Here is a 14,570-nt window from a genome sequence, read left to right on the forward strand (position 1 = left end):
CAGAAAGAAAGAGAGAAACAACAATCACAGTAATACATTAAACTTTTAGAAAACTAGAGGTGGAAAAGGGGAAGGGTGGGGGAGAGGAAGGGGGCCAATAAGGAATTGGTCAACGGACTCCATATTGTAATGATTAATAAGCTAACTATACTGATTTAACCACCACACATTGCATACAATTATTCAAAATCAACATTGTACTCCGCATGTATGTATAGTAAAAAAAAGTTTAGGAGAAAATAATAAGATCAGATAACTCTAAAGTACAATTTTAAAATTGAGGTACTTTCTATATATAATGTTTAATATGGCAAGATCCATTTTATATAATATATTAGAAAATATGTTATCCAGAAAGCTACAATTTTCTAAAATATTAACTAATATGAGATATATTTCCTAATAAAGTCATTTCAGTGAGTTACTGCTATTTTAAAATCTTCATTCGGAATTATCTTCAGTAGGGGATAAAGTGTTTAGATTTTATCAAAATATTTTAACTTGAAAATGGCTAACATGGATTGTTTCAAGAAGGAGTTTTGTTAAGTTACCATGTCATTTTTATTCTCCATAAAAATGCTGAGTTTTTTCAAGAATGACACAACTAGAATAAGCAGCTCAAAATTGTCCCGATCAAGAGCCTTCACCAACATGTGAACTATGTTCTTGTTCCTCATCTTCAGTTCTGTACGAGTATCCTCAGCAAGATTCAGAAGCAGATAAAGAGCAACTAGAAAAGGAAAACAAATGAGAGTTAAATGATTGGTAAATCGAATCAATAATTTAAAATATCATTTCTATTTACCAAAGTAACAGATATAGTTCTAAAAAGGTAATACATTATTTTGAAAACTTTAACTGGTTAGTAATTGGTTCATTAGAAAACATTTATTAAGTTACTGAGTGAGGTATATGTATGAGGGTACTTCAAAAAGTTCACAAAAAAACAGAATTAAAAGGTAATACAAATCTTTCCATGAAGTTATTGAATCATCCTAAAACAAAACATACAATATATAAAAAATTATATAATGGATGACGTTTTCCGTTTTTCTCTGATTGACAGGAAGCTTCAGAGTTAGATTTAAAAGGTTTCTGTCAGAATTATATAGGCTATTATGGTCAACATAGTTTTTTTGCTCTCTTATGGCCTTGATGTTACTCATTATTTTAGTATTGCATTTCATGTATTCTTGTAAGCCTCCTCTACACCTTTATGAAAAGAAGGAGAAATACATGCATTTGTGTATACATAAGTAGACAAATGTTAAGTTTATTTATTTAACAAATATTTGAGGTGATAAGGCAAATCACACTTATTAAATCCCTATTGGGTGCCAAGCACTGTATTAGTTGATATTTTAATTCTAAAAAAATTTCATGAAAAAATAAGTATTCTAAAAATTTTACAGACGGGGAACCCCAGATTCAGAGAAATTAAATAACCTGCCACACAGCTAGAAAACGACAGAGCTAAATTAAAACTCAAAACCATCAGAATTTAAAGCTCACACAATTACACTATGGCCTCGTTCAGAGAAATTAAATAACCTGCCACACAGCTAGAAAACGATAGAGCTAAATTAAAACTCAAAACCATCAGAATTTAAAGCTCACACAATTACACTATGGCCTCATGCTGACTTTCCATGCAAGGCATTGTTAAAAGGTTTTAAAGTTGTGTTGTAAAAGCATATAGTAGACTTCTGCTTTCAGTCAAGATAGATGTAATGGATTGAATAGTGTCATCCCAAAATTTATGTCAATCCAGAACCTCAGAATGTGGCTTTATTTGGAAATAGGGTCTTTGCAGATGTAATTAGTTAAGGTTAGGTAATAACGGATCAGGGCAGATCATGAATCCAATGACTGGTGTTCTAATAAGAGAGGACACCGAGACAGATATAGTGGGAAGAAGGCCATGTGAAAATAGAGGCAGTTATAGGAGTGATGCAGCTATAAGTAAAGAAGCACCAAAGATTGCTGGGAGGCACCAAAAGCTGTTAGGCAAGGAGGATTTTTCTCTAGTCTTCAGAGAGAACATGGCCCTGATGACATCTTGATTTTGGCCTTCTAGCCTTTAGAAATATAAGAGAGAAAATTTCTGTCATTTTAAGCCACCCAGCTTGTGGTGATTTGTTATAACAAAATTAATACAATAGATAAACAGAAATTGGATTTTTAAATCCTCATCTGAAACAACAACAAAAAACCAGACTGAAATATACAAAACAAAGGTTTTCACAACATTGGACATCAGTCAGTGAAGGACAGTGATACCTGAGAAATAAGAAACAAATGAGATGGCCCTGACTGACTCAGAATAAAGCCTTGACTTTCCAGGTCACAACACAGGGAGGGAGAAATCAGGCAGAACATGATAGAATCCCTGAATTGAGAAGATGGAGCCAAGAGTCCAAGAAAGCCAAGGTTGCTAGAGTTCACAGAAAAGAGTACTGGCAAGGAGAGAGCTGCACATAGAGAACACTGCAAATCTACAGAGGTCTCCCTTGAATATTGAGCTGAGTACTAAATGGCACATGTAGGTTAGGAATCCCACTGAGGGTGGCGACAGAACAAAATGAAAGGAGTAGAAGAAAAAGCACATGGTGCTCACACAAAGTTGTAAATAATGCCTGTTTCTACCAACTATACTGGAAACCTCATAATTCATGGGGCAATGGGTAGAGTACTCAGAAAAGTCTTGCCTCAGTAATGGGGAATAATTAGCTTTAGATTAAATGCTGTTCATGTCAAGACTAACAAATTATAAGAGCAAAATCCAAAAGGATCAAACTGCTTCCAAGTAATTTAATTATGGCCCAAAACAAAGCTCAAGAATATTTATAGGAATGAAAAAATACAACACCTAACATGTAAATTTCACATTGTCTGGCAGCCAGTCAAAGATTATCAATCATTCAAAGAAGCAGGAAAATGCAACTCGTAAAGAGGAGAAAAAACAACCAACCAAAACTGTGCTGGAACTGACATAGAGTTTTGAATTATCAGACAAGAACATTAAAAATTATACAACTGTATTCCAGATCTTCTAAAAGTTAAATAGAAACATGGTAGATACGAAAAATATACAAACTTCTAGCCATAAAAACTACAATGCTTAAGATTATATACAAGATGAAATTAACAGCAGCTTAAAGATGAAAGAAAAGAGTAGTGAAATTGAAGATATAATCATAGAAAACATACAAAATTAATCACATTGAGAAAAAAAGTATCACATAACTGCGGAATAACAGTAAGTGACCTGACATATGTGTAATTGGAGTCCCTGAAGAAAAAAACAGAAAAATATCAAAATTTAATGAAAACTATAAGCACATAGTTCCAATAAGCTACTGAACCCCATGAACAAAAAGCATGAAGAAAATTACACTAAGGCACATGATAATCAAATTGCTCAAAACAAATGATAAAGAGACAATCCTAAAAATAGCCAAAGAAAAGAAATCATATATACAATGATAAGGATGATAACAGACCTTATCAAAAAGAATGTGAGACATCAGTGAAGCAACATCTTTTAGAGTTGCTTCTCTGTCAGCACAGAATTCTAAACCTAGTGAAAATATTTCAAAAAAGAAAAAAAAAAGATTTTTTCAGACATACAAAAGATAAAATAATTCATTACTGGTAAATCTGTTGTATAAGAAATATTAAGGGAAATCCCTCAGGCAGAAAGAAAAATGACACCAGACAAAAATATGGATCTATACAAAAAAATAAAATCAGTAAAAACAGTAACTACATACATAAATATAGAAAATTATTTTCTTATTTAAATATCTTTAAAGTAAAATTGTTTATACAAAAATAATAATGCAGTGTAAGGTTCATAAGTATAAGTATAATAAATCTCATAATAGCATAAAAGCAGGGAGGGAATAACTGGTTCTACCAACAAACATGAAATGGTACAATTTCATTTGACAGCAGATTTATCTTATAATAAGTTAAAAATGTATACTTAAACACAGACAACTTATGGTTAAAGATGTATAATATAAACCTTAAAGCAATCAATAAAATAACAAAAGAGTTACAGCTAAGACAACAAACATGAAATGGTACAATTTCATTTGACAGCAGATTTATCTTATAATAAGTTAAAAATGTATACTTAAACACAGACAACTTATGTTTAAAGATGTATAATATAAACCTTAAAGCAATCAATAAAATAACAAAAGAGTTACAGCTAAGCCAACAAGTGAGATAAAGTGGAATTTTAAAAATCCTGAACTGAATGAAAATGGAAATGAAACAGGACATATCAAAATCTGTGGAATGCTGCCAAAGCAGTTCTTAAAGGGAAATTTTAGCACTAAACATTGGTATTAGAGAAGAAAGGTCTTGAACAAATGACCTCAGCTTCCATCTTAAATAACAATAGAATAAGAGCAAATTAAACCCCAAGTAAGCTGAAGATAGGAAATAATAAAGATCAGAGTAGAAATCAATGAAACAGAAAACATAAATATAGAGAAAAAACAATGAAACTATACCAGATAAAATTAACAGCAGTTTACAGATTGTTAAACTGCAATCAAAAATTCAAAATGTAAAAAAAGAGCCCTTAAAATAGCAACAAAAAATATGAAATGCTTCAGGATAAATCTGACAAAAGATAAAAAAAGACCTATAGAGTAAAAATAAAGCATTACAATGGAAAATTAAAAGAAGATCTAAGTAAATGGAGAGGTATACTTTGGGGAGGGTCAGAAGACTGAATATTAAAATGTCAGTACTTCCTAAATTGATCTATTGATTCAATTCAGTCTTAAGCAAAATCCCAGCAATTTTTTTTTGTAGAAATCGATAAGCTGATTCTAAGTTAATTCTATAAAACTTATAGAAGAAAACATGGAAGAAAATCGTGGTAACCTTTAGTTAGAAAAGTATTTCTTATTTCTTGGATGCAATACCAAAGCCATGATACAAAAAACACTACGTTGGGCTTCAAAAAAATGTAAAATTCTGTTCTTCGAAAGATGTTTTAAGAGGATGAAAAGATAAATCACAGCCTAGGAGAAAATTTTTGCAAGTCACATATCTGATAAAGGCTTGTATCCACGACATATACAGAATATATGTAAAACAATCCAATTTTAAAAATAGGCAAAAGATATGAAGGGACACTTCAACAAAGATATAGAGATGACAGATATGCACATGAAGAGATGCTCAACATATTTAGTCACTAGGGAAATTCAAATCAAAACTATAATAAGGTAACACTGCGTATGTTTTGGATTGGCTAAAATTAATGAATTACTAATACGAGTCATTAATATGGTCATTCTTATCAATAATTAATAAGAGTGACCATATTAAGTATTTGTGAGGATGTAAAACGACAGGAACTCTCATACACTGATGGTGGGAATGTAAAACGGTATAACCATTGGAGAAAACCATTTGGCAGTTTCTTGTAAAGTTAAACATACACCTATCATATGATCCAGCCATTCCATCATTAAATATTTAAACAAGAGAAAAGAAGGCAGATGTCCATACAAAGACTTGAAGATGAATGTTCACAGCAGCATTGTAATTGCCAGAAACTGGACATATTCCAAATGATCGTCATCAGGTGAATACAGATAAATACTATTCAATAATAAAAAGGAATGAACTATTGATAAATGCAACAACATGGATGAATCTTTTATTATGCTGAGTGTAAGAAGACAGACAAAAAAAGAAAACATACTATATGATTCCATTTATATTAAACTATAGAAAATCAAACTAACTAAATTGACAGAAAGCAGATCAGTGGTAGCCTGGGAATGAGGGAGAAAGAAAAGAGAGGGATTACAAAGACATGAGAAATATTTGGGAGCGATGATATGTTTTTTATCTTGAGTATGGTCATAGTATCATGGGTATTAACATATGCTAAAACTTATCAAATTGCATACTTTAAAATTGTACAGTTAATTATATACCAATTATATCTCAATAAAACTGTTAGGAGAGCATAAAATATTTGCAAAAATAAAATATTTGGTTAGAAACAGAGCTTAAAGTTTTACAGGTTAAAAAATCAATTTAGTGTTTGAAACTCTGACATAAAAAACAATTGATTTCTTGAGATGTGATGCATTTTGGATTATATGCTAACATGGATAATACTTATTACTTTCTAGTCCATTTCAAAATTAACTTTTGAAAACCTGGCATTTTCTCTAACAGGTTGAGCTAAATTACTTAATTTCAAATATTTTAAATATTCAGTAGCGTTAAAATGGCTAATAATTCTTAGGAGATGAAAATATTTTGGGAGACATCAAATATTTCCATGTACAAAGTCAATTAAATGACCAATGAGCCAAACTAAAAATCAATAGCCATGTACCAAGAATTGAATACATACTTAAAAGCCTCATATCATTCTCACTATCATAAGATTTTGCATCTTATCAATGACTGAGAAACCATACTATTGAAATTTTACATCTTTCAATAAAGCTCAGAAACAAGGTATCATTTTCTATTAAACAAGAGAAATACTTTGAAAATTTTTACATCAGTTTCCCAGGAAAGCAATAAAATAATTCATTTTCTAAAACAAGTATGTTAGGTTTTGAGAGACAAATATTCTTAATATTGAAAAGGTCACAAATTAGATTAAAAATTCTCTCTGAGTAAAATTATACGTACATATACATTTAGGAACTAAATGGGGAAAAAAAGTAGAGTAAATTTAAAACATTATTATCTATGTTAAAGACAGAAGAACTCATAACACATTAATTGTAGAACTTTCAGTTATTCTGGTATTAGCTTTACTGGTATGACAAAAACAGAACAAAACAAATGTATTTAGGGTAAATTCTTGCTTTTCTTATTGCTTAGGAATTCATACCTCGTAACAGCTGTTCCTGTTTTACCACAAGTCCCTGGTATTTTTTAAAGGTTTTTTCATAATCCTTTCTTAAAGTTTGGTTTTCAGGGTCTTCATCAGGTAAACAACTTAAGTTAAGGATAATATATACTCATTGAAGCAAAGAAAATCTGAAAAATACTATGAACAATAATACTATTAAATTTTATATGCAACTTCATACAGTTCTTTTCTCTAACCAACAGTTTAACTAAAATGTTCTCTGCACAATAACTGTGCTATAACCTGACTTAGCCAAGGGTTGAAGGATTCCCTTGGACTCCTGACCAACTGTTTCAACCTCACCAAATACTTGAATTCCCAGAAATTATATGTAAATGTTTTATATACGTGCACAAGTCTATAACTTCCAACAGATTATCAAGTGGGTCCATGAGCCAAACAGATTATTGCCTTAGAGAGTGATTTAGTTACTAAGAACATTGGATTCCACTTCAGACAGACACCCAGAATATTCAAAGGATGGGGATTAGACTAGAGATGCCAAAAGAAAAATATCCCAAAGTTGAAGGTAAACAAATTTTAAAAATCACATATTTTAGTCCAAACTTGTCCCCTGAACATCTGCAGCAATAACCAATTACTTCAGTTTTACTTCAGGATTGCGAAGTATTCGACCCCAGAATATGAGTCAAAGCACTTGACCTTGTTGATGTGTATCAAAAGATAAGGAAATTTAGGACTTAATATATTTCAGAAGAAATGTCTAGAATTTTGATGTCTTTTTTATATCCGTTCAATTACCATAATTGCGAAGTATTCGACCCCAGAATATGAGTCAAAGCACTTGACCTTGTTGACGTGTATCAAAAGATAAGGAAATTTAGGACTTAATAAAATAGTAATATTTCAGAAGAAATGTCTAGAATTTTGATGTCTTTTTTATATCCGTTCAATTACCATAATCCATTGATTTTAAGACATACATTTTCCTCATATCTTAATATCTCCAAAATGTGGATGTGTCTTATAATCCATGATGTGTCATAGTTTAATTGGAAGCATAATTTCCTCTCTTAGTGGTTCATAAACAATGGTGAGTCTTAAAACCAATGGTGTCTGATATAGAAATACAATATTTCTTAAAATAACAGTTCTTGTCACCAAACAAACACAAAATGTAAATTAATGGTTGTTAAAAAGTCCTATTAGTGGTTCTCTCCATACCACTCCAGTTTAAATGAATTTCGGGTACATTAAACCATTTTGGAGTCTTGGATGCCAGAACTGATGTAACGTGTCCAGGATTTCTGAGTTATCCACATAGTTGAGGATAATTACCAATGTAGATGCAAGAAGCTTATATCACACATAGAAAATTTCTAAACCTGGAAAGATCCTAATTAAGAAAAGTCAAAGCTTGTGTGCATTTTATAGTGTCTTAAGGTTCCAAGTGATAATAATAAAAGCCTGAGAGATTCTGTACAGAATACCCAGGATTAACTTATATATCACAGCTTAGATAAAATTCAAGCCTCAGGGTCTCTGAAGGCCAAAATTAATATAAGAACAAGGTGCACTTTTTCCACAAAGGGGAGCTCAGAAACATGGTATTCTGTACAACAGAAATAATGTTTTCACTTTTTAAAAGACGTCAATAAACACTGGATTCAAAGGAAAGTTACCAGCATGGCTTGTTGATCTGCAAAACATGTTATGTTAGGATGGCATCAATAAGCCCAAATCTTCAACCTAAAAATATTATGTTGTAGATGCAATATGATAAATATCTTCAAATATGAGAAGAATTGTAATGCCAAAGAGAATATACTTATTCCACATTGCTTCAGTATACAAGACAAGGATCAAGGGATGAAAGTTACTGGAAAGTGAACTTTGGTTCACTAAGCAACAGAACAGTATAATAAATAGAACGCCAAACCACAGAATGGGCTAAATCAATAAGTAGTGACATTGATAAAGAAGAGACTGTATACCAATTGGCAGGGAAGCTGCAGAAAAGATTCCTATATTGCAAGGTAGGTTAAAATAGATAATTTCTAAGGTGTCTTTCACAGGGTTTTATCATTCTATAGGCTTCTAAAACTGTATTTATTAACAAAAGTATTTTTGCATTTAATTAGAAAAACAGAACTTAATAGGAAAATAGAATTTCAAACTAGATAAATTACCAAATTTACAACCATTCCAGTCAAAGTCATCTTGGTACTCAGAAGTACATAAGCAGCAGTGGTGAGCCAGGCTTCAGCTAACCAAAGGATCTTAGTAGACATAATGGTGTAGCCACTTACAGACTCACCTATTCAATTATCCAGCACCACTATTAACTGCTCCTTCTACCTCATTAACTGATCAAAGTTGTGAAGATACAAAAAGTACATGTCAAACTATATTCATTCTGACAGTATCAATCTACTTTTTAACCTTCAACACATTCTTTCATTGTTTCCAAGTAATGCGATTAGCAGTTAAAAAGAGAGAAAGAAAGAACAAGATCAATCCATCCATCCAAAGCTTATAGCAAGCAATAGGTAACAGAGGGTCAAAATGCCACTCTAAAAGGATATCAGCCTTCTTCTTCTTAGAAAGTTCTTCTTGCCAAAGCTCATGTCTTTTTAACTCATGATCAATGATATTCATACAGAGAGCTCCAATTTTATAGTGAGTGATAAGTCCATGAAACTGAGAAAAGCTTAAAAGAAGAGATTTTAATATACATTTAAAAGAATACATTTTATAGGTACAGGAAATTTTTTTTCAGTAAACATTGACACAAACCATGTAGAAAATAATTTTATATACATATTTCAATAAATGAATATATCTACAGTATACTAGGAAGACTTGAAATTATAAGATCACTTTAAATATGTTAACATACCACCTTTACCTGAAATATAATTATTTTTTAGCAGTTAGAAATTACACACATTTGTGTAATTAACCACCATATTAACTATTCAGATTATCTCAAAATAAATTTTCAGACTACTGTCTAATAAAACTCATAATGAAACAATATTAGACATACATTTTATTTATTGTATACAATGGACACCAGAGAATAAACTAGTAAAGTATTAGTAACCAGGTTTTACACGTTTCCTAGACAATTCATTCATCAAAATATTTAGTCAATAAATATTTATTTGCTAATGTTGGTGCATTTTTAGAATAGAGCAAGCAATTCTCCAGAAATTGGCTAGAAGCTTCTCACAATGTCTCAATAAACATCTTCTTTCTTAAGAACATATGCATAAATAATAAATATGGATACATAATAGGTATGCATTTGCACATATACATGTATATATAACAATAACATTTATTAAGCGCTTACTCTAGGTCAGACTTTATTCTAAGTATTTTAATTCTCAATTCACTTAATCCTAAAAACTATCTGAAAAGTGTACCACTATTACTATCCAAATTTTACACACAAGAAAACTGAGGCACACAGAAGTTAAGTAATGTAACCAAGATCACACAGTTAATAAATAGTGGGGCTTTAATTCAAATCCAGTCTACTGCCAGAGCCCATACCCTTAAATTAAACCATCACACTATCGCATTGTGTGTGTATATATGCATAGGTGAGTACAGACAGAATAACAGAGAGCAAGACAAAGAATGGGAAACAGAAATAAAAGAATGCAGAAGCAAAGCATAGGCAGATTCAGAGAAAGACTGAGAGAACGAGTGATCTACAAACTGAACCAATGACACAGTGAGACAGCAATAGAGGCAGACTACCCCTTTTATATAACAATATTTATACTTACCTGGAAAAGCAAAAAAAGATGTAAATTATGTTTGTAGCTAACTCAACACTTTGCTTCCAGTCTTCTCTCAGGACTCTTGCTAATGCACCAAGGGCAGTTTCTAAAGAAAAAGGAAACATACAAAAATGATCATTCGCCTTGCCTCTTGTATAAGGAGTGATTGGTTTTAAATGTCTAGTTATTAATAAATAACAAAGCTAAGACAGAACTGAGACAAAAAAGTAGGATGCTTCTTTCCAGTAGAGAAAGCTATTTTTAAAACTAAAAGATAACTTTTACTTAAAAATTCATAACATGCAGCTTCAAGTCTATATGGAAACAGAAAAATAAAATGTGATTTAGATAAAGCAATATAATATATACATTATGGGTGACAATAAAATAATAAAAAGGCCATTCTTTCCTTGACTTGCATTTCCATTCGTAATTTTACTACTGTAGTACCAATTTTTTTCTTTTTTAATATCTGAGTTAACACATTTGATAATACACAAAAAATTAGAATAAGTCTAGAAAAAATAATGAGCAGTTTAGCAGATTAACATTATTCCATTAATGCAGTAACCAATAAAATTTATACACAAAAATAAGTCTCATTTAAGTATATATTAAATTTATGCCAACAGACATAAATAAAATGAAGAATCTTTTACAAAGTTAGCTGAGTAGGTTAATAAGTATCTCAGCCAGATTTTTATCTTGAGGAGGTAAAATTAACAAATTGATTAACAAAAATTACCATATATTAAGTAAATATAAGTAAAATGAAACTGGTTTCAAATTAGTGTTGTTAAACGGGCTTACCAATTCTTAAAGTAATTAGAATAAAATATATATGTTAAAATATAGAAATCATAGTTAAACATAATTAAAATAGGTACTCAGGATCTATTGTATTATTAAATTATTATTATTACAGATTATTGTCATAAACTGCATTATCAGCATTTACTATAATAATAATACTAAATAATAAAAATGTTCAATATTTGAGCTTTCTGGCTGTTCAGATTATGAAATAACAAGAATTAAGTACTAATTATTAATCTACTTAGTAATAAATTTTTTAGCAAAGTAAAATACATCCTATAATAGCATTTCAGTATAATTCACATGCACAATGCAGAGCACTGCAATAGTATATACTTTGAACAAAATTAGGAGTCTCTAATTATTAATCTACTTAGTAATAAATTTTTTAGCAAAGTAAAATACATCCTATAATAGCATTTCAGTGTAATTCACATGCACAATGCAGAGCACTGCAATAGTATATACTTTGAACAAAATTAGGAGTCTAATAAATAGGTAGGTAATGTACATTAACATGCAACGGCTCCAAAAAGTCCTACTTAAATAAAGAATCTGGTTCAGCTTTGTTCAATCCAGTAATTCCCAAAGGCATTTGAGCATTATAATCCGGAGGAAATAGTATTTCTTAAAATACCGTTTTATGTAGAAATACTGTTCCACAATGTCATGAACTAAGGCATAGGTTTAGTAACTTATTTGCCAAATATTATTTCATTTTTCTTCTTTAGTATAGAATAGAGAAATGTCTTGCTAAAAATATAGTTATAGAAATTGTACATAGATTATTAAGAAAATATGAAGGTAAAATAGCCAAAGAAAATATAAAGTTTAAAAATGGTCAAAAGACAACCCAGAATTTATTAATTATAAACTGAGTGCAATCACCATCAAAATTCCATTACAATTTTTCACAGAATACAATAAAATGATTTCAAAATGATATATGACAAAAGTATTAGACCAGCAAAGACAATTTTGAAAAAGAAAAAAAAAAATCAAACTGGTGCATTTCTATTACTCTAGTCAAAACACAAAATATAACAACAGCAAACAGTATGGTATATGTATAGGAATTGCCAAATAAACCAATGGAACAGAAAGAGAAAGCACTAAAACAGATCCATAAATATATGGGAATAGTACCTGGCACAGAATAAGTTGTCAAGAGTATTTATTCAAAAAAAGAATAGTAGACATATAGCAGAAGAAGCATTTCGAATACTTGGGAAAGTAAGGAGTGTTCACTAACTAGGTTGGGATAACTGGCTATCCAATATGGAAAAAAATAAAATTACATCTCTAACATCCCACCTTTAACAAAAATGAATTCTAGGACCAAGCACTTCCAGAATGGCAGAGGAAGTACCTCCAAAAATTCATTCCTCCCTAAGCAAATGAGAAAAGAGGTAAAAATCATCAAAACCAACCTTTCAGAACTGTGGAAATTAACTAAAGCTTGTAACAATTCACAGAGTTATGTATCAAAAAAATGGCTGAATCTTGTTAAGAACAGTGTGCTCTGTGCCCTTTCAACTTGTCCTAATTCTATCCCCTCTGTGCAGCAGTGTGGTAGCCTTGAAAACAAACAGCATTACAACTGTGATATCTGTGAAAACCAGCAGTCTGGCAAGGGTTGAATGGACAGAAGGTCTGGAGTTCCCCAAAAGCCCCATCCCAGAGAACTGTCACTACCTAACCTATCTCAATGCATGCTAAAAAGCTCTATCCTAGGGGTCTGTCTTTATTTGACCTGACTCAAAGCTTGCTCTGTGCAAACAGCCTTTTAATCATGGTATTTGTTGAAAACTATTGGTGGCAAAACACAGCTGCCTGAGGCAGCCTTACCAGATGAGGGTTAACAAAACGCTCACCAAAAAACTTAAAAAGGAAAAACTGGGAAATAAGATATTCCCAGGGACTTTGAAAAGCCCTAACATATTCCTGGGAATCTAAAAGGGCATGCACAGGTGCAGGGACATGCACATGCCAGGAAAAGACCTAAGAAGGCCCTAATCTCTTGTCTCTGGATGAACTTGAGGCAATGTGCAAACAGAAAGTAAAGGTGAAGGCATGTAAACTACCTGCTTGAGCACTGAAAACATGCCCCAACTCACACACAGAGGTCCTCAGCAAAGGCTGAGCAACTTACTGTAAGGCATTTAAGGAAATTTCTGGCTGGTCATTAGCTGATCATTAAGCTAACTGAGCAGAGACTTCAGTGGCCACACAGAGGAAGGATATGGACTTTACAAAAGTAATCCAGGAAACTCACTAAAACTAAACAAACAGCATCAATAATAAGCCCTAGTGGGAATCTGATTTCCAGAGTTGCCACATGATATTATTTCAACAACAACAACAAAAAATGTTACACATGCAAAGAAACAGGACAGTATGGTCCATACTTGGGAAATAAAGCATTCAATAGAAACTGTCCGTGAGGAGGCTCAGACATTGAACTTAGGAGACACAAATTTTAAAACAGCTATTATAAATATATTCAAAGAACTAAAGTAAACCATATGAGAAGGTATGAGAATGATGTCTCACCAAAGTATATCAATATAGAGATAAAAATTATAAAAAAGGGCCAAATAGAAATTCTGTAGTTGAAAAGCACAATAAAGAATTCACTGGAGGGTCTCAACAGCAGATGTGTACTAGAAACAGAATCAATGAATGTAAAGGCAGGTCAATAGAGATTATTCAGTCTGAGAAACAGAAAATGAAAAAAAACTGAAAATATCCTCAAAGACCTATAAGGGACTATCAAACAGTAACACATACATAATGGGAGTCCCAGTGAAGAGGAGATAAAAAGACAAAATAAATATTTAATGAAATAATGACCAGAAGTGTCTTAAATTTGATGAAAAACATTAATCTACACATCCAAGAAGTTCAACAAACTCCAAGTAAGACAAACTAACAAAAGATAACAACACTTAAATACATCAGAGTCAAACTGGTAGAAATGAATATTGAAAGCGGCAAGAGAAAAGCAATTTGAACATGCTCACCGGATCCTCAATAAGATCGACAGCCGATTTTACATCAGTAATCATGGAGACATGAAGGCAGTG

The 14,570-nt window shown here is 31.5% G+C and overlaps 1 protein-coding gene across 1 annotated transcript in view; it reads right to left on the reverse strand.

The window, feature by feature from the left end:
- Positions 1–551: 551 nt before the first annotated feature.
- The window catches only part of LOC103581520 (kinesin-associated protein 3), a gene marked incomplete at its 3' end in the record, with an annotated part of 31,834 nt that continues 17,815 nt past the window's right edge, over positions 552–14,570 (reverse strand). Inside the window, exons 5-8 of the mRNA XM_008563338.1 lie at positions 10,675–10,774; positions 9,460–9,584; positions 6,893–6,991; positions 552–730 (exon numbers count right to left, since the gene is read on the reverse strand). Coding sequence (XP_008561560.1) covers positions 552–730; positions 6,893–6,991; positions 9,460–9,584; positions 10,675–10,774 — 503 coding nt within the window. The remainder of the gene's footprint in view (positions 731–6,892; positions 6,992–9,459; positions 9,585–10,674; positions 10,775–14,570) is intronic.

Source organism: Galeopterus variegatus, unplaced genomic scaffold (genome assembly GCF_000696425.1).
Source record: "Galeopterus variegatus unplaced genomic scaffold, G_variegatus-3.0.2 Scaffold13241, whole genome shotgun sequence".
Taxonomy (NCBI): Eukaryota; Metazoa; Chordata; class Mammalia; order Dermoptera; family Cynocephalidae; genus Galeopterus; species Galeopterus variegatus.